Raw genomic sequence first — 19,735 nt, forward strand, 5'->3', positions numbered from 1 at the left:
GTCAGCTCTCTCAGCTAGTAAAGCGAGATGAGCGCTGCAACCCCAGAGTCATTTGCGACTGGACTTAACAGTCAGGGGTCCTTTACCTTTAAGTATTAATATTAGAACTAGTATGTTGCTTGTTTTTCTGACCCACCCACTCTTTTGCTCACTAGTCCATATTTTTTTGTTGCCATTCTGGTCTTGTTTAACCACAATTACTGCTCTAAGGCAGAAGAAAAACAATTCTTCCAGCTCTACAATTCTCAGATTCTCTGTGTTCTTGATATGTCTGGATCATGCTGAACTTGCGGCGATGGGTCAATTTTTCAGGGTGAACTACCTGCTGTAACCTTCACAGATATCCTTTAACTGGCCTTAGACTTTCAGAGCTGTGAGACTTCACTTTGTGCTGCTTGCTTAACTGCTGAATCTATATAGTTCTGTGGTTCCCAAAAAAATCCATTGGCAAGCCCCGCAGGGCCTGTAGCCTCTTTGTCAAAACACTTTGTCAGGAGCTTATCAAACATTGTTAATTGTCCAAGATTCTTTTCAGACTCCCTTTGCTATTATCAGTTGGCAAAAATCTGCATTTCACTGTCCAGCGAGGCATTACAAGTTCTCTTTTGCAAAACAGGGATGTTCTGGTATAGGCATGTTCAGCACACCACATTGTCGGCCCTTCCTGACCCATAGGCAAATTTGTAATTTTGAGAGAGTGTCGTGGGCATTGTCCCTTCTGGTTGCCTCTCCCCTCCCCACTCCTGGCAGAGAAAACACACAAACACACTCACCCACACACACCGCTTTTTCTGAAGAAAAACTGGATTCAGCAGAACTCTGATGGTTGCTGTTATTTTGCTTGTAGAGGTAGGTTCTGTGGCTTGTCCAGTTTGTTGCCGTTTTGTTTTTATACATTTAAAATTGGTGCTGACAATATTGGACGTTTTTAACCAGTCTTGTTCCAAGTCGCCTATGGCAACTAATAAATGGAACTAATAACATACAGGGTTCTTCTTGCATGCATGGAACATATGGATGGCACTGTAAGTTGTGTCATTTTAGGAGGTGAAACTAAATTTTTGCACATTTCTCCAGTGAGGGGGTCTTAAAAATATATCTTTCGGTGTGAGGAATTCAAATCTGCTATTATTTTTGTGACTGGACAACGTTTAGCTTGGTAAGTCTACATTTGATGAAGCAGCCCATAAGCTGCTTTCCAAAAGCCAAAGAATTTTAATTTAGGTATTGCTAAATAGTAATAATATATAACTGCAAGAACTTGGCAATCATTTTCAATGATTTTTATGCACTTTTAAACACATTCTACTAACCAAGCAAAACTAAATTATATTAATTTAACCCAAATACCTTTTGAATTCCCAAGTCATGTTACAACTTGGAGACACTCTCACTTACCCAAGTCTACAAGTCAAATGTTTGAGTGAATGCAATTTGAATCATGAAATGTTGATGAGGGAGCTGAAAACAAAAATTAAAAATGGAAGGTAGAAGAAAAGGGGAAACTGAACTGGCATAGGCCCCTTAGCCTCTCTCAGGCATGGGTAGCCTGTGCCCCCCCCAACACTGGCCTCCCAAGTCATCACCCCTAGCCAGCAGAGCCAATGGTCAGGGGTGCTAGAAGTTGGAGTCAACAACATTTGAAGGGCCAAAGTCTCTCCATCCTTGGTTTATAACAAGTCATCTGGAATGGGATGGAGGATTGGGGAATACAGTGGTACCTCGGGTTACATACGCTTCAGGTTACATACGCTTCAGGTTACAGACTCCGCTAACCCAGAAATAGTGCTTCAGGTGAAGAACTTTGCTTCAGGATGAGAACAGAAATCGTGCTCCGGTGGCGCGGTGGCAGCAGGAGGCCCCATTTAGCTAGAGTGCTGCTTCAGGTTAAGAACAGTTTCAGGTTAAGTACGGACCTCCGGAACGAATTAAGTACTTAACCCGAGGTACCACTGTACATTTCTGATCTGCAGAGCTGCAAGTCCTCTTCCATATTGCTGTAAAATATCCAGGATTGGGGTTGCTATAGCCGAGTGCTCCCAGGAAGAGGAATTACAATCACATTTTGGAACAAAATGTTGCAATGCACAAAAACCTGAGGGCGTATGCCCCTGGGACATATTTTTATAAACACTCCGCAATGAAGGTTTTTATTTTTTGTTTTTGGTGGGAACGTGCTCTGAAACCTTGATAACTTTGAACGTTTGGAACTGTAGGTTCATGATTAATCTAGCCAAATAGACAACACAGATGGATGGAGGGTTTCCTAGTATACTTTCAAGTGTTGAAGCTGACCTTTACTTGGCTGCGTTGGCCGTTTTCTACGATGACTCTGGCTATTTGGCATTTATTCTGTGCCAAAAGATTGGCACGACATACAGAACAAAGCAGGGCCACAACCCTTGCTAGATGGAGACGGGGAGGTCACTAATTGACAAGTCAGCAGGAAACGTTTATGAATGGGCAAGATCCAGACACAATTCAATGGCTTTCGGTGCGGTTGACTTCAAGAGCAATGGCGACAACATCTAAGGAGCAGGGAGAAGACATTTACTTCAATGGCCCCTTTCAGCTGCTAAATAAGAACAGACAAAGTCACAGGAGCCCCCTAAAACATGAAAATAAAATGGAAAACAATTTATAAGTAGCTAAAACAAGACGGTTTTAGAAGGCAATGCTTCTGAATACGAGCTGCTGGAAACCACAGGAGAAGAGAAGGATCTTGCTGTTGGGTCCAGCTCCCTGATTTCCCAAAGGCAACTGCTCAGGACACTGTGAGATCAGAATGCTGAACGAGATGGGACATTGGTCTGATCCAACAGGCTCTTCTTATGTACCTTGGTTCCTGAACGCCTTGGTACTCGTATGTTTTGGCTCCCAAATGCTGAAAATCCAGAAGTAAGTGTTCCGGTTTGCGAATGTTCTTTGGAACCTGAGCATCTGACGCGGCTTCCGATTGAGTGCAGGAAGCTCCTGCAGCCAATCGGAAGCCGTGCCTTGGTTTTCGAACATTTTTGGAAATCGAATGGACTTCTGGAACGGATTACGTTCAAGAGCCAAGGTACAATTGTACTTATGATCATGTATATGAGTGAAAGGCACAATTGTGTAACAATTATAACAATTTCTCCAAACAAATTATGACAACCATAGCTCCTGGACTATTTCCTGTTTCATTTATCATCAGAACAAAATGGAGAATTTCTCGCAGATGGCAGCTGTAGATCCTCCGACACCCTCATTTGACTTTTCAATCCATTGTTAATCTTTTTCTGTTGCATAGTTCTTCCACAAGAGCATAATCGGTGGAGCTATGCTACAAGGGATTTGTTGCTCCCAAAGACTGCAATCCAAAGGGAAGGTTTCAAAATTTTTAAAAGGGTGACTATGTCACTGCTCAAAAAAATGCAGCTCACTGCCAAGACCAACAACAATGTATTACATTTTAATTTTCTTGGTATCTGTTGCTTTTGAGGCCAAAAAGAAGCAAATTTTTTTTAAAAAAAGTGTGCTTATCCCTTTCAGTATGACATGCAGTGCCATTCTAAGCACATAGAATTGCTTGACTGAACTCCATATGATTTACTGCCTAAGTGTGTGTAGGATTGCAGTCTTAAAATATCCAGAGATTGTAGCGGGATTTTAATTTGCTTATTTATTCAAAATCTTTTTACCCATCTCTTCAGCCAAAGACTGACTTTTAAAAAAAGATATGAAAAATTGTCAACTAGTTGCACAAGAGATATATAAAACTCAAACTTATTAATCAGCATTTTATTAAATAATTCACATATATTATTATTGACATTAAAACACTGTAATTATATAACATAAATGCATGGTAGGATAAACACCTTAAAACATTATGAAGTCATAATGGGGAAGCAAAGTATTTCTTCTGGAATAACGAATAAATTGGTTTCCATTTCAACATAACCTCTTCTAGGTCCCTCACCCTTTTACTTATAGGTCAATTTTGCTGTTAAATCAAACATCTCAAACTTTTGCTAGGCATTGTGTGGTGTCCAACACACTTGTTCCACCAACAGAAAGTGGTGCAGCAGAACTTTGACCATCTCCCCCCCTCAATCTGGGTGTTTTTCAGTGCTAGTCCTATCTATGCAGAGTAGATCCACTGAAGTGAATAGACACAACTAACTTAGGTTCATTAATTTCAGTGGGTCTACTCTAAATCAGACTTAGCTGAAAACAACACTCTGGAACAGAACTGACCGGATGATTTAGCTGGATACTGACATTCTTTTGCTATCTGAGATTATTATTTTTTGTACAGTAATTGCTGTCCCTTTGTGTGACACTGAGGTCACACTCCGAGGGCGGTTCTCTCACTGGGAGATGTGAGGTTACAGGGAACCAGGCAGAGGGCCTTCTGGGTGGTGGCGTCCCTTCAGATGTCAAGGAAATAAACAACTATCTGACTTTTAGAAGACATCTAAAGGCAGCCCTGTCCAAGTAAACAGCTATTTTCATGGCGGAGGGTCAAGATATTAACTGATATGCATGAAATTTCATATATAGCTATATAATCCCTAGTGTAGTAAGATAAGACCTTTGGAGCAGGCATTTTCAAAAAAGTTTTTATGAACCACCCTAATAGGGCAGTAATTGTTCTTTGATAATTTGTCGCCCCCTTCCATGATGGCAGCTGGGGCTACCCCACCCCTTCCTTCCTATACCCCTGGGAGATGCTCCTTCAGGCTGTTTAGGGCTTTAAAGATCAGCACCAACACTTTGAATTGTACTTGGAAACGTACTGGGAACCAATGTATGTCTTTATATGTGTCATAGGGTCTCTACATCCCTCATGGTTTGGAAAGCAGTGCTTACAGAAAAGGAGCTACAATTCATAGCTATCCTGTTATTGCTTAGGAAATGCCATGTTTTCATGACTTTATCCCCAAACCAGCTTCCATTAGAATTGAGAAAAAAGAATGGCCTAGCTGTGTTTTAAGTGGGCAGTGTTCAAACCTAGTTCATAATGAATCAGATCACTTAATCCACCGTGCTCATGGGACAATGATATGAGTGAGGCATCTTTTTTCCTGATGGGCAGCATTTTCCCCTGGTCTCAGACAACTCTTCTCAACTGTGGGCTTGAAACGGGGATATGCAAAAACACGTGCTCTACCAGTGACCTGCAACCGACTCCCACCTTCCTTAACTGGTACGCACACGACAGGCTGGCAGCAATGCCACCGGTGAAGCCTGGGTCACGTCACTGCCTCTTGCAGCTGCTGCTGCTGTTGGGAAACAAGTTTCTAAGATGCCTGACCTGGGGCATTGGGAGAAAGGCAGCAGCACGGCAGCAGCAGCAGCAGCAGCAAGACCTCAGAAGGCGGCGGCGGCCAAAGGGAAATGCTGTGGCGCACAGCGCCATCTGCTTACAGCTGCCTCCGGGCGAGCGCCGGCGGAATCACCCCGAGCAGCCGCGGGGTTGGCTTTGCGCACAAGATCGCGACGCTGTTATAAGAGAAGTAGCGGGAAAGCAGCTCGCTGAGCCCAGAGGACGGGAACTTCGCTCACCTCTGTGCCGCAGCGGAGCTGGGTAGGACTGGCGCCGGGATCCCTCCGTGGAGAAGCAACAGCAGCAGCAGCAGCGCGCGGGGGCGAACGCGGCTCTCCAAACGCGCGCCGGGCAGCTGCAACTGCAGGGCGGCTGCAATCCCCAAACTTCGCCGGGCTGCCCACGTGTTTCCAGGTTGTTTAGTGGGCAGCAGAGGCGAGGCGCTCGGCTGACCTGCCGTCGGGGGAGCGAAGGAGCTGGCCGGCGGCGTGCAGAGGGTGGCGCCCGCCGTCCGGGGAGGTAAACTCCGCTTTTGCGCGCGCAACGACGAGGGGTTGCGCCTCTCCAGCCCCTGATTCAAAGCGAGGTTTCTCTTTCGGTCTTCTTCTTTCCCCCCTCCCCCTTCGTCCCCCCCCCGCGTTATTTAAAGCACCTCTGAGCGTCTCGGTCGTTAAGGGGGCGAGCCCGGCTGCCCTGTCGAGTGGAATCAGCGCGACTCTCGAATTGGGGGCAGGGTGTGGCTACGTTTGGGGTTAGCGCGGTTTCGTTCCTGCCGGGGCGCGCTTCCTGCGCACGAGGTTTAAAAGGCCCTGGTTGCGAGCGGCGGGGCTTCTTCCCCAAAACACGTGCGCGGGATCGGCTGCATCGCGCTCACCTGGAAGGCCAGGGAAACGCCGCGCGAGGTTTGCGCCCCAGAGAACGCGCGTCGAGGATCGGGCTGCGAGGCTCGTCGGAATCGAACGGACCCAACCTGGAGATAACCAGGATCGGGCGTCGTCGATCCCACCTTGCTTCCAGGGAACCTTAAAGGTTGATCTACTGGGGGGCGGGCGGGGGGAGCCGGAGCAAAGGAATGGCTTAGATCCACACTGTCCGCGCTCGTGTGGACCCAGCCTTCGAAATAGGTTTGGTTACTAGTGATGCAGCCCGTTGTCTGGTTACTCTAGAGTAGACCCCGTCGGAGTCAAGGTCGCTTACTCCCAAGACTGTGCAAAGCCCAACGGGCGGTTCTGGACGCGTCTACTCGGAAGTAAGCCCCGTAGAGCTCCGCGGGCATTACTCCCGTGTAATTGAGTATACAGGGTTGCAGGCAGCCTTAAAACTATTGATCGCTCCGTATTATGTCTCTGTGTGTGCGCGCGCGCGTGTTTAACGTTTATTTCCTTCCTCCGTCTTTCAGGTCTGAGGAGATGCTGGAAGTTGCCGGGACTTCGCTGGATGTACTAAGGAGCTCCGGAGGCGTGTGAGCTACTTGGCTTCTGCTGCTGCCGCCGCCGCCGCCGCGGTCCTGCCTTGCGCGCCTCGCTCTGCCTTGTCCCCTCGCCGCCTGCAAGGAGGGCGGTTTCTGGTGACTCCCCGGCGCCGCTGCCGGCGACCTGCAGCCCCCGTCCTTTTGCTGCTGCTGCCGCGAGTCCCCGGAGCCGAAGGATGCAGTTCCGTTTCTTCTCTTTTGCCTTGATCATCCTGAACTGTATGGATTACAGTCACTGCCAAGGCGGCCGCTGGAGACGCAGCAAGAGAGGTGAGTAGCGTCTTACCCAGGCAGCTCCGGACCTCCCCCCACCTCCCGGCTCTACATCTTTCCTCAAGCTGGCTGGCTTCCCTTTCCCCCACTTGGTTTTGCCCGTTTGTGGCCTCCAGTAGCTGACATGGCATCCGAGTCTCTCCCAGCTTTAAAAGGCTGCATAGGGTTACTTTGGTTCATCTGGCCTTCCCTTTCCATGGAGGAAAAAAGAAAGTTTTCTCACAAGCTTCCCCCCCTCCCAATAGAGGGATACCCCATTAAAAGCCCTTGAGCCCTTCCTGTCTGATTCAGACATCCTAATCCTAATTAGGGTCATTCATAAATCGGTCCCAGGCATGTGTGTAACAGGCTGGTCCTATATATATGCACCTTCACACAGAAGCAAATTGTGCTGCACTCAGTGGATTTTGCAGTAAGTGTGCATAGGACCACAGCCTTGCTGCAGAGCCGTAGGTGGGGGTGGGGAGGCTGGCCAGGGTTTTTTTTGCCCAGGCAAAGCCTCCAGAGGGGTGCCATTGAGACTCCCATCCTGTGTGTGTACATGCAAATGCACATGGGTTGCGTGTGTGCCAAACTGGGTCTCTGACCCAGGTGAAATAAAGCTTAGTTTTGCCCCTGGCTTGCTAGTGTAGGATTGGGGTGGGAAAAGTGCCTTTTTAGCCACTTGAAATTGAACAGCCTGTTTATGCTTTAATGCTTTGTAGTTGCTCTGTTGGAACGGCAGTCAAGGTGGGCTAAAAAGTTGTTAAACAACCCCCCCCCCCCCCGTGTGCTGGTGATTGTGAATTGTGATAATGATTGCAAGTAAGTTTACATGGAGTACAGGATGTGACCTTTCTATGTAGAGAGCTCATGGGCCAAGCGAAGGAAACGCGAGCTAATTGCAGATAATAATTTTGCTCTAGGTGTTCTGAGCTGAACATGCCCGCCCTCCCTCTAGGCTGGTCCCTCTGGGGGATTGACAGAGGTTAACTTTTTCAATTAGAGTCATTGAATGAGGTCTTTAAAAAAATAAATGTGTGTGTGTGTGTGTGTGTGTGTGTGTGTGTAAGGGATGGTGTGTGGCAGTCTGAGTTTGCAGCATAAATCCATTCATTGGCAATGTATCTCCTAGACCTAGAGTATATTGGGCAGTAGGTTGCCTTATAGAAAATAAGAGTCTGATCCTGTACATGCTTAGTCACACATATTTCAGTGGGACTTTGTTCTCGCTAAGTGTGCAGTGGATTGCAGCATTAGCATCTGATTTCTAGATAGTGATCAAAGAGTGACAGTAAATCCTTTAATGCGGGCAGTAATAGTGGTTGTCTGCTATACGTGCTCACAACTGAACGCTGCTCACTTTCGCGGCTGATCTGTGCTAACTCGCGACTCCTGTGCATTTTTGTAAGTGTACCTTGTAACTTTCCTGCTTTAAGGGTTGTGAGGAATTTTCACTCCAACTGAATAGGGGAGAATTCTACAGCTAGCCAGGCATGGTGGCCTCCATTAGTCCCTCCATCAGCTGGCATTCATTTCACCCCTTTTTTTAGTTTAATGTGTTGCTCCCCAGTTCACAGCATAGAATGACAGGACTGTTTTGATGCTGCTGCTTTGAGCTGTTGCTTATAGAAGAGACTCGTTTGCTGTGCCTCTCCTGTTTGGGAAATCAAGAGAATGTGGGAAATCTATTCTCTGCTGGTACTCTTTGCTGCTCCAAGAAGACCGTTGCATCGAGATCTACCTAATAACTTGAGGATCTGTTTCTCACTCTCTTCAGTGACTGGCAGCCCTATCATTTCCAGAAGACTTATGCCAGCAGATGTAGAAAGTTGCGTTTTGGGGAAAAATTGATAGTTTGAATACAGCAAGTCACTTTCCTCCAGGTCCGATTACGTAGTTAACCCATTTCCACTGGGTTTTTTCCTGTCCCCTCACCCAGTGTTCTGCGGCTTGACTCACTCGCTTGAGTTTGCTTTATTAAAACAGCATTGAAAAGGAGTCTGTAAAAAGAAGGGAAAAAAGGAACACATGGGCTTAAAACTTTGCCATTTATGGCACATTATTAATGGCCAAAAAAGGAGGGTGTGTGTGTGTAAATGACAAGAGGCAACTCTCATTCCTGATTTCCTAGAGCTATATCTGAATTAGCTGTGGGCGACCAGACAGGTGACTTTTTACTAAGTGACTAGTAAGCTGTTCCATGAATATACCTCTGATTTTAAGGGTCTTTTGTGTTCCTTGCTGTTGAGACTTTAAGCTGGAGAGAGGGGCAAGGGAGGGAAGGAATTATGAAGTTACTTTTGCTTTCTGTTTCGTGTTTTTTCTATCTTTTCACATCTTCTTCACAGGGGGATGCATTAGCTATCGTTGCACAGAGAGCATATGCATCTCCTCGCAGGATAGATGCACCAGTCTCACATGTGCCATGCTGCAAAGAAGTGTGAAACAGGAAATAGAAGTTGGTTGCACTTCCTGTTAACCACACTGCTTGGAATGGTGTGAGTTACTTTGTGGTGTGGCTGATGTGGTATCCTGGTTTGTGGGCCAGAATATTTGTTTGGATCATCTTGTCTTCAGTCCCTTCCCAGCACTAGTGTGATTCCTTCATACTCTCTTATCTCGCTTGCAGTCCTGTAATACTCGCCGGACAGAAAATCCAAATTGTGAATTCAGCGGGTTTTGCTTCTGGGTAAATAATCACAGGCTTGCACCCTTAGTTCTTGCAGTGATTATAATTCTAGGAACAAACACCCATGTTTTGGGCTGTGTTCACACATTACGGTCAACGGGTGTACAACCTGTGTACAGCTTGAGCTGTACGGTTTTTCACAGGTAGTGTTCCACAGGTTGACTGTCCATGTACGCAACAATTGAGCTGTACAGATCAACAAATCTGTTACTTCTCACAAATGCTTGTGTGTTTATAGAGACCTCTTGCATCAGTGTTAAGCCTAACACGTGAATGGACCAAACATCTCCAGTTGGAGAGGTGGCTTGTTTCTGTCCAAAACAGACCAGTCTTTGCATCTTCTGCCTATCCTTTTTGAGCTCCTGTTTGGTGACAGAGCACTAAGATTCTTTTATTTCCCTTGGGTGATCACTCTCCACTACTCCGATCCTTGGCATCAGTTGCTACAGTTGTCACTGCAGTTCGAATTTTGTGCGTATCGCAGTTTGTGTCCCAAGTGAAGTTCTGAAGCACTCAAACCGATTGTGTCGCCTCAAAAAAGAAAAGAAAAGAAAGACTCTACTTAATTTCTTTCCTGCTGGTTGCCTTGAAGCTGACCAAGCGACTTTAATATAAAACTGTTTTCTTTTAAGCTTTGCCTGAAGGGAAGTGGTAGTAGATTTGGATTATATAGATTAAATTGTATCATGCTAATGACTTGAAAGTTGTTCCTTGGAGTGTCGAGTTTGCTTCGATTGCTTTCTAGCCTTATAATGTTTGGGTTTGGTTAGGCCTTTGATTTAGTGACAGCTTGTTTATGTATATAAGTATTTATTGGGTGTCTTTGAGGGATTTTTAAATTGTGCTATTTCTAGATATATATTTTTTGTTTACCAAAGTTTACAGAAATCAGAATATCAGTATACAAAGACAACTCAATCCCTAAAACAAATGCATTTTTTTAAAAAAAATAACAGCATCAATATTACCAAAACAGCCTAAAAATGGACCAACATGAAATTAATATAAAAATCATGCTAAAACAGCCAAGAGAAGGTAATTTGTGTGCTAAAACATATCATTGAAACTGAAAGGAATAATCCTTCCATAGTGGGTCACGACAGAATTTTTAAAAATGAAATTAATCAGACATATTGAGTTACATCTGTGCTCTGCTAATTGCAGGTGGCACCCATTGAAATCAAGGGGAGGAGTTTGCAGTGATGTAACTGAAGCACCATTTATTTCAAGTGCAATTAGTTTAGTCTGGATCCAGCCCATCCAAACTACAATCTGGAAAGCAGCTAAAATAGCTTCAGCAGTTAAACAAAGTCTGCAGAAAAACAGAACTAAAAACTGGCAGTGAAGCGTAAAGAATTAAAACATGCAAACAACAGCAGTTAGATGCAGAATAGTGGAAATGTCAATTAAAAGCAGGTTAGAATAAAAAGCTCTTCAGTGTCGGTTTTAAGGAAACACCAATGGAGGGGGCCACTCCTTCCCCTGCCTAGGAAGGGAGTTCAAAAAAAAAAAAAAGCACTATGTATATATCTTGAATATATATGTATGGAGCCCTGCCAGTAATGCTCACCAATCTAATACTGTTTAATAACATACATTTAAAGGACATGACTTTCCCTCCATAAAAGTCCAGGGGACTAGTTTAAGGGTACTTGAAACTGTAACTTTCCCAGGATTCTTTGGGAGAAGTGATGCGCTTTAAATGTATATTGCGGATGTGATCTTTGTTAGCTTTGAAGAGGAAGCTTTGTAACCCAGTGTCAAGTCTTGGTTGACATGTCGTTAATTTGATGGTTTTGTCTCAAAATGTATGCAAGGGGTACTTTTGCTTTCCTATACTGTAAAAGGAAAGGACCACGGTGCTAGTTTTGCCTGTGGCAAAATAATAATTATAATACACCCCCCCCAATCCTCAATTGTACATTGTTTGTTGAAGTCCACCATGTAGCGGAAATAACCTTTTACTGTTAGTGCTCTGCGCATGAGTACAGTGGGTAAAAACAAGCCGGAGTAACTGTTTTCACATTATCCCATGTCGCTGCTTCCTCTGTGTGGATGGTTTTAGAGTGTCTGAACAATGCGTGTAAATCTTGCCCGGTGAGATGATTGTACTGTCGTGAATGGTGACGTCCTTTCAGCAAATGGTGTATATTATTGAACCCCCGGATGAGCAGGTATTTGGGCTTAACAAGGATACACAGGGAAGTAACCGAATCTTTAGGCGCAATAAATGTTTCGCTTCATCGTCTCTTTCCATCAGCAAGAAGCCGTAGCTGACAGAACAAGTGAAATGTTGATATAACAGCACCCATGTGGACAGAAACACACACTGCACCTTTTCACCTGCGTCGCTTTGAAAAGGTCTGTAGGGAGTGCGTATACTTTCCCCCCTTTTATCTCCGAAAATCCACCTACCATTTAAAAATCAATTTTGTATGTAGTCCTCTCTTCCTCCTCCTATAAGTTTTTCCAGGTTTTGTCGGGTAACATTAAAACCCGGTCGCTTTTTTTGCTAAAGCTTTGTGAAATACAACTGCAGGTTTTCAGGAGTGCATGAAAACTGCACTGAGGATCGAGTAGTCCTAAGAAATTTGAGATGGCAAAATTGTGCAAAGTAGTGTTCTCTGTAGAAGTGTAGCGTGTTGATTTTTTCCCCTTGACGTTCCCCCTCCACTTTCAACCAGGTAGCTTAAACTTTTTTTCCCTTTTTGGTAGTGAGTGGTTAAAACATCATACTCTTCTTTTGATTAGTGACCAGTTGAATTTCCTTTGTCAACATAAAAGCTGTAGTGTGTGCCTTTAATTAAATGTAGTACTACCTCAGACCCCAGGCTAGACGGTCTTTTGCAAGACGGCTTAAGAACTGCGTAGCAGGAGAACCTAAATCTAACCCGCGTTGTGCGAATTATCCCCCTCTTCTACTCCCCTCCTGCTAAAAAGAAAAAAGAAAGTCCCATAAGCTGGTTTTAATTGATCCCATGTTCCCGAGTTGATCTTAGACCAGTGGTTGTGTTTATGGGATGACTGGCTTGCCCCAAAGAGATTGAGTCGAGCTTAGCTTCTTGTTGGATGTTCAGATATTGGCTGCATAAGAATTGGTGTTGACAGCTGACTTATTGAAGTTAGTCTGTGCTGTCACTCCTGGGCTTTTTATTGTGGTCTATGAAAATGCAGAGTGTTCAGCTAATTTAAAGGAATGTGTACTAGGATGTTAATGGCTAATCTTTGCGTATAGCGGAGGGTAAAAGCGATGCTTACTGCAGAATGCCGAAACATGGAATTAAGATTCCTGTAACAATTTCCCCTGCACACACACACACCCATCTGCAAATAATCAGGCACACACTGTGGGGTACTGGCATGTAGAAGCTTCCTGGCTCTCTCTTGTGTCTCTTATGTGATCTCAGATGCTCCATAATATCACTTTCTTAATGAAATAAAATTCCTGGCATAGATCATCTCCTCTGTGGAGTCGCATCCAGTCGAGAATGGCAAGCAAATCTGTCATTTCTTTTGACTAATGGTATTTAAAATACAGCTTTAAAACACACACACAGGCAGAATGAAATATATATTCATATGTCTGTATGTACAAGGCAAGATTTTAGCAAATATTCTTCTGGGAGGTTATGGTGGCTGTGCTATATAGAGTTTCACAAACCATCCAATTTGTTTGTTTTCCTAGCCATGTACACTAGGGGCTTTCTGGAATTCATAAAATATGCTGGGTCTCTTGAATTATTTGGGGAGGAAAGAAACACAAGCTTTATTAAGGGGCAAGGTACATGTTATGCATTTATGCATGCAACAGTGTATCGGCGCCTTTTTTTAAAACAAAGAAAATCAGTTTCGGGATGATGAAATTTACAACAGAGAAGAATGAAGAGGTGCTTAATTTTTATCCCATCCATAGATTTCTTGCTCTTTAGCCTGTCCCAGTCCCCCCCCCCACCAAATGTGTTGGGTTTCAAATGTGTGGAAACATGCATTTGGAATTGTGTGGGGAAGATGGGCTTTGCGCAAAAGGGTTAAACCCCTCTCTGCTCCCGATGGTCTCCTCCCAAAGTAGCTTTGCATTGACAGCAACAGCAACAAAAGTGTTGCAACACACTTCCACATGTTGGTTTAAAACATACAGGGGCAGCCCCACGAATGCAATCCAGTGCCCAGTTAAATAAAATTCTTTTATAAACCACTTACTGGTTTTTCAGATGGGCTTTACACACATTTATCTTTGTAATCTGCACAACTCCGTGTGTGTGTGTTATACAGTTCCATGTTTTCTGCCCTTTCAAAATTAGGTTTGGACAGGATAGTGATAGATACCTATTCCTATCAGGAAAAATGTGCGCAGAGGATTAAGCGGAACAGACACAATTGCATAGTCAGGCAAGCCCAGAGCAAATAATTCCCAGCGTTTTGCTCTATCCTTCCAAACTTGAGAAATAAGCTCGGCTTCCCTGCTCTGTCAAAATTAGTTTTTTATTAAACAAACACTGCCTGACAATTAGGCTCTAGGTTGCCCATCCAAATCTTTTCGTGCTGTTTTAATGCATCGGCGCTAGAGCTCTGTGGTGTCAGTGGTTTGGCTTTTAAGTGGAATACCTCCTCAAAGAAAGCCTTTCTAATATTAGATGTGCCCTTTTTTGTGTTGGGGTAGGTTTTTCACAGATCGGCAGAGATGGAAAAGAAAAGGGGAGGGAGAATGGATGTGATCCTGTGCACACTCAGCTGGGAGTCAGCCCTGCCGAGCGCAGTGGAACTTTATTCCGAAGGAACATGGATACTGTTCTGCTGTAATCCAGAACTCTCATGTTATGGGACAGTCATGTTAAGAATTATTTTGGAGTATTTTGAATTCTATGAGGCAGGCTGCAATCCCATAACCAATTGCCTGGGAGTAAGCCCTATAGAAGCCTTAAACTGCTAGTCTTTCTCTGTGGATTTGCTATGATTTGTTCCCTTACAGTGCAAAAGCCCACTAATGCTGTACACCAATGATCTACCCATTTTTTTCTGGCGGGGGGATGGACCCAAAGTTGCTGTTGGGGGGGTCGCAGCATAAATCAATAGCCAACTAATAAACCCGCCAGCAATAACTCCCTCTTCCATCTTTGCAATCGTGCACGATTGAAAAACAGAGCGGGGGATGGGGCCAGATGCTCTTCTTCCACCGTAGAGGAAAATAATAATGTGGCCACTCTGGGCGGCTTTCAACAAAATATTAAAATACAGTAATGCATCAAACATTAAAAGCTTCCCTAAACAGGGCTGCCTTAAGATGTCTTCTAAAAGTCTGGTAGTTGTTGTTTTCTTTGACATCTGGTGGGAGGGTGTTCCACAGGGCAGGTGCCACTACCGAGAAGGCCCTCTGCCTGGTTCTCTGTAACCTCACTTCTCGCAATGAGGGAACCACCAGAAGGCCCTCGGCTCTGGACCTCAGTGTCTGGGTAGAACGATGGGGGTGGAGATGCTCCTTCAGATATACTGGACTGAGGCCGTTTAGGGCTTTAAAGGTCAACACCAACACTTTGAATTGTGCTCGGAAACGTACTGGGAGCCAATGTAGATCTTTCAAGACCAGAGTTATGAGGTCTCGGCGGCTGCTCCCAGTCACCAGTCTAGCTGCTGCATTTTGGATTAGTTGTAGTTTCTGGGTCACCTTCAAAATGAGCCTGTGATCGACTGAAATTGACCACTAGAACCAGGGGATCAACCTGTTGATTGCGGTCGACCGGTTGGACACCCCTGCTGTACAGACCCTAGTTTGCAGTGCGTTATGTGCATCCCATGTGTCCATGTTTTCCGCCCTGTCCCCATGACACCATCCTTATTCAAAGGGCATTCCAGATTTAATGTGATAATTTAACACATTTATTCCCGGTTCCTTTTTAAATAAAGCAATATGAATTCACACTTTTGAGTCTTTTGTGGATCCTGTGCCTTTTTATTCTAAATTGGCAGGTTTAGCCCAATTGATTGCTTCTTGATGGGTGTGGGATCAGTGATGAGCAAGTCTTTATTTTACCCATGGAATGCCCTCTCTTAACTCACCTTCATATCAACTTCTGTTTCTGCAGTGAGGATGAATGCATGCCTTGCATTATTCTTAAAAAGCGAGAGAGTTGTATAATAGTATATTTTGTTATAAAAATGGGAGGATATCGGAGGAATCTAATTACCCCCTCCCCTGCCATAGAACAGAATATGACATTGGGGCAATTAAGAGAGGCTGTTCAAGCATTAATTACTCATTTTTCCCCTGCACTCAATAGGAAATGGGCTGAACCTACGCAGAAGAAACTATGGCTTGGTTTGTACACAGTGCTAAAATAAACTATGGCTTTGCATGGATGCAAGTCAGAAAATCATGGTTGCTTCATTTCTCCTCCTCCTGTGCTACCAGGAACTAAGCCATGGCTTGGGTTAGCCTTACATCTGAATCCTGGGCTTATAGCTTGTCCTACTCCAAACAAGCCACCTTCTGTTCCCAAGGGCTATTCTTGTTTCGTTTGGGGGCAGACAAATGAAGAGCCTGGGTTTGGGATATAATGCTAAGCCAAACCGCGGCTTAACTTCCAGAAGAGTAGCAGGAGTGGGGGATAAGCGAAGTGGCTGTGACTTTCTCACTATGCACCAGCATTCTAAACCATAGTTCAACTTAGCATTTGCTTGCAAACAAAGCAGAGCGTTGCTGGGAACCTTTGCTGAGTGGGGCTTGGACGTCTGAGGCTGCATACGCTTTGTGCATTTACAGAACTCCACTCCAGAAGAATCATGGGAACCTTTGCTTGCTCCTTACAAAGCTATGGTTCCCAGCACCCGTAAACTACAGTTCTATGGGCTTTTGGAGGGGTGCTTTTAATGTATGGTGTGCATGTGTTCATATGTGTGGCTTTAGGCAACAAGGTAGGAAGGTCTCGGCCGCAGGGAAGGGCACTGCTAGATCAAATTGTGCTTCTGTGGGAAGCTTTTTTTTAAAAAAATAGCTTCTGGCTAATTCTGGAAGAGCCGTGCTTAACAGACCCGGCTCTGATGACCTCCATTCGCAGGATAACCAGCCCAACACCTCAAATTGTTTTGCTGGCATTGCAGGTAGGTGTCATCGCAGATCTTGGAGAGCCGGGAAAGGATAGTGCTCCCCTCACAAACCTCTTGCAAATATTTCAAAACGTATGTGGGTTGCAAGCCAGCAGACCAATTACGAGGAAAAGCCCGTCCTGATTTTTCAGCTCGTGTTTTGATAGCACTTTCAGGAGCTGGCTTTCCAAGATTGCTAATGCACTGATGTCGTTTTGATCTCCTAATGCATTCTTGGATGGGGATCACCTGGCTCCTTCTGCAATCCGTGGCAGTGCAGTGCACTGCTTGGGGAACTTGTAATGCCCGATAAATGCATTCGACGGCTTCTTAGGCTGAGCACACACCGCATTTCATTGTGGGATCAGTGGAGACTTAGCACTTGCTTTTTTCTATGCAGTCCATACTCAATCTAGATCCATTGCTTAATTTTTTTTGTCCCTGGAAAGCACGTTTTGAGAAACTGGTTTCATTCTGAAAATAAAAGCTTGTTGCAGTTTGAGTCTGCGTTACCCCACAGTATTCAGATTTGGAAACAGATGTAGGTGGTCCTGGCACTGTGTATGTTTGTGTATCCACGTTGCAGGTGGGCATATACCAAGATCACAACTGCCCCTTCCTTTATTCACCTGGCATGTGTGCAGGGAGGAAAAAGGCTGTGGATAACCTAATCAAGGTGAGGGTTTTCAAACACGTGTCATGTAACTATACCTACCCACCCTGTGAATGGCAGGATGCAGGATCTGTGCAGATTGAAAGCAGCATTTTGAGGATGAGGGTGAATGATTATTTATTGAGAAAAGCTACCTGTTTGTGCTTTAAAAAAAGGGTTGTGGTACACGCAGCCTGAGACAGGCGATTTTGAGAGCTTGGATGTTGAGTGAGGATTGCTGTAACTTTTCCAATCAAAATTTAAAATAAAATACAATATTTACAATAAAATAAAAAAACAGCCAAGAATAAGCAAATCAATAAGATGCATCGCTTGTCAAGGCGGAAAGTAGTGCTTTTAAGTTATGTTAGCTCACTGAACATGAGCAGTTGGCTTGTGATCTCAGATGCTAGGAGCCTCGAGGCTGCAGTAGAGGGCATTGATATCCATCTTGTTCACATGTAAAGGGTGTCACAATGCAATTCTGTGTGCGCGTTCTCAGAAATAAGACCACTGTGGTCAGGGTCTTGTTCCCTGGTAAATCTTTACAGGATTGTGAGCGCTCTCTCTCTCTCTCTCTCTCTCTCCCCCCCCCCTCTCTCTCTCTCTGTGTGTGTGTGTGTGTGTGTGTGTGTGTGTGGCAAAGGAGCATAGTCCATTGATCCAGCAGCTTAAAAGCAATACTGTGTAAGAATGTTGTTCATTTATTTATTTATGGTTTTACTTCTTGCATTTACACCCTACCTTCTTTTCTTCAAGGGGGCATGCATAGTGCTCCTCCTCCCATAGCTGTCAACCTTCCCTTTTTTTGTGGGAAATTCCCTTATTTCAGCGCCGTTTCCCACTGCTATCCCGGATTGCTAGATATCCCATAGACTGTCCCCGGGACAGGTGAGGCTGCTGATCCCTTATTTTCAAATCTGAAAGTTGACAGCTATGCCTCCTCCCTTTAACCCCCCACAACAACTCTGGGATGAGATAGGTTAGGCTAAGAGTGAGTGACTGGCTCAAGGTCGCCCAGTGAGCTTCATGGCTGAGTGGGGATTCAAACCCTGTTCTCCCAGGTCCTAGTCTGACACTCTAACCCAGGGGTTGTCATCCTGGTCCCTACCACCCACTAGTGGGCGTTTCAGGATTCTAGGTGGGCGGTAGGGTTTACCATGGCACAAGCTGAATCCTTCCATCGAGCACTGGTGGACGGTAGGGAAATTTTACCATTGAGAAAGATGCATTAGTGGGCGGTAGGTATAAAAAGGTTGACTACCCCTGCTGTAACCACTAGGCCACCCTGAGAAGAGCTGCTGGACTGGACTAAAGGTACCTCTTGTACCACATCCGTACAGTGGTACCTCGGGTTACATACACTTCAGGTTACAGACTCCACTAACCCAGAAATAGTGCTTCAGGTGAAGAACTTTGCTTCAGGATGAGAACAGAAATCGTGCTCCGGTGGTACGGCAGCAGTGGGAGGCCCCATTAGCTAAAGTGGTGCTTCCGGTTAAGAACAGTTTCAGGTTAAGAACAGACCTCCAGAATGAATTAAGCACCGTATTTTTTGCTCTGTAAGACGCACCAGACCACAAGACGCACCTAGTTTTTGGAGGAAGAAAACAAGAAAAAAATATTCTGAATTTCAGAATCCAGAACAGCAAGAGGGATCGCTGCGCAGTGAAAGCAGCAATCCCTCTTGCTGTTCTGGCTTCTGGGATAGCTGCGCAGCCTGCATTCGCTCCATAAGACGCACACACATTTCCCCTTACTTTTTAGGAGGGAAAAAGTGTGTCTTATAGAGCAAAAAATATGATACTTAACCCGAGGTACCACTATTTCTCAAGTTGGGTACCCGGATGCAGGGACTGAAGGCAAGAGGCTGGTCTCATTGTTGTTCCCCAGCAGCTGCTATTCAATGGCATCCGGTCTCTGAACCTGAGGATCAGACATAGCCATTGTGAGAGAAAGGGTCACAGCTTTGATGTTTCATTTCTCTTTGGGTTTAGGATGTAAAGCAAGGTTGGGGAACCTCTGCAGAGGTTCTTATGACTACAACTACATGATCTCTTCCCTTTGGCCTTGTTGACTGGGGCTGTTGGGAGCGGAATTTCTTTTGGAGAGCCGCCAGTTCCTCACCCTTATGTAAAGTCTATTCCTGAACTCAAGTTCTCCTACTGTGACCATCCACAAAAGAGCCCGTATGGATAGCAAAAGACACGTGGCTACAGTCAGAAGAATAAACATTTCCCATAGCAATGTTTTCAAGTTCGTCACTCTGTACAGATGTTATCT

General features: G+C 44.9%; 1 protein-coding gene across 2 annotated transcripts in view; it reads left to right on the forward strand.

Annotated features, from left to right (window-relative positions):
• Positions 1-5,362: 5,362 nt before the first annotated feature.
• The window catches only part of RSPO2 (R-spondin 2), a 106,380-nt gene continuing 92,007 nt past the window's right edge, over positions 5,363-19,735 (forward strand). Inside the window, exons 1-2 of one of the 2 annotated variants that reach the window (XM_028736292.2) lie at positions 5,363-5,824; positions 6,705-7,046. In XM_028736292.2, coding sequence (XP_028592125.2) covers positions 6,953-7,046 — 94 coding nt within the window. In that variant the 5' untranslated portion in view covers positions 5,363-5,824; positions 6,705-6,952. Of the gene's footprint in view, positions 5,825-5,973; positions 6,335-6,704; positions 7,047-19,735 lie in introns of those variants that run through there. The other variant, XM_077932769.1, reaches the window with a different exon arrangement.

Source organism: Podarcis muralis, chromosome 8 (genome assembly GCF_964188315.1).
Source record: "Podarcis muralis chromosome 8, rPodMur119.hap1.1, whole genome shotgun sequence".
NCBI lineage: Eukaryota > Metazoa > Chordata > Lepidosauria > Squamata > Lacertidae > Podarcis > Podarcis muralis.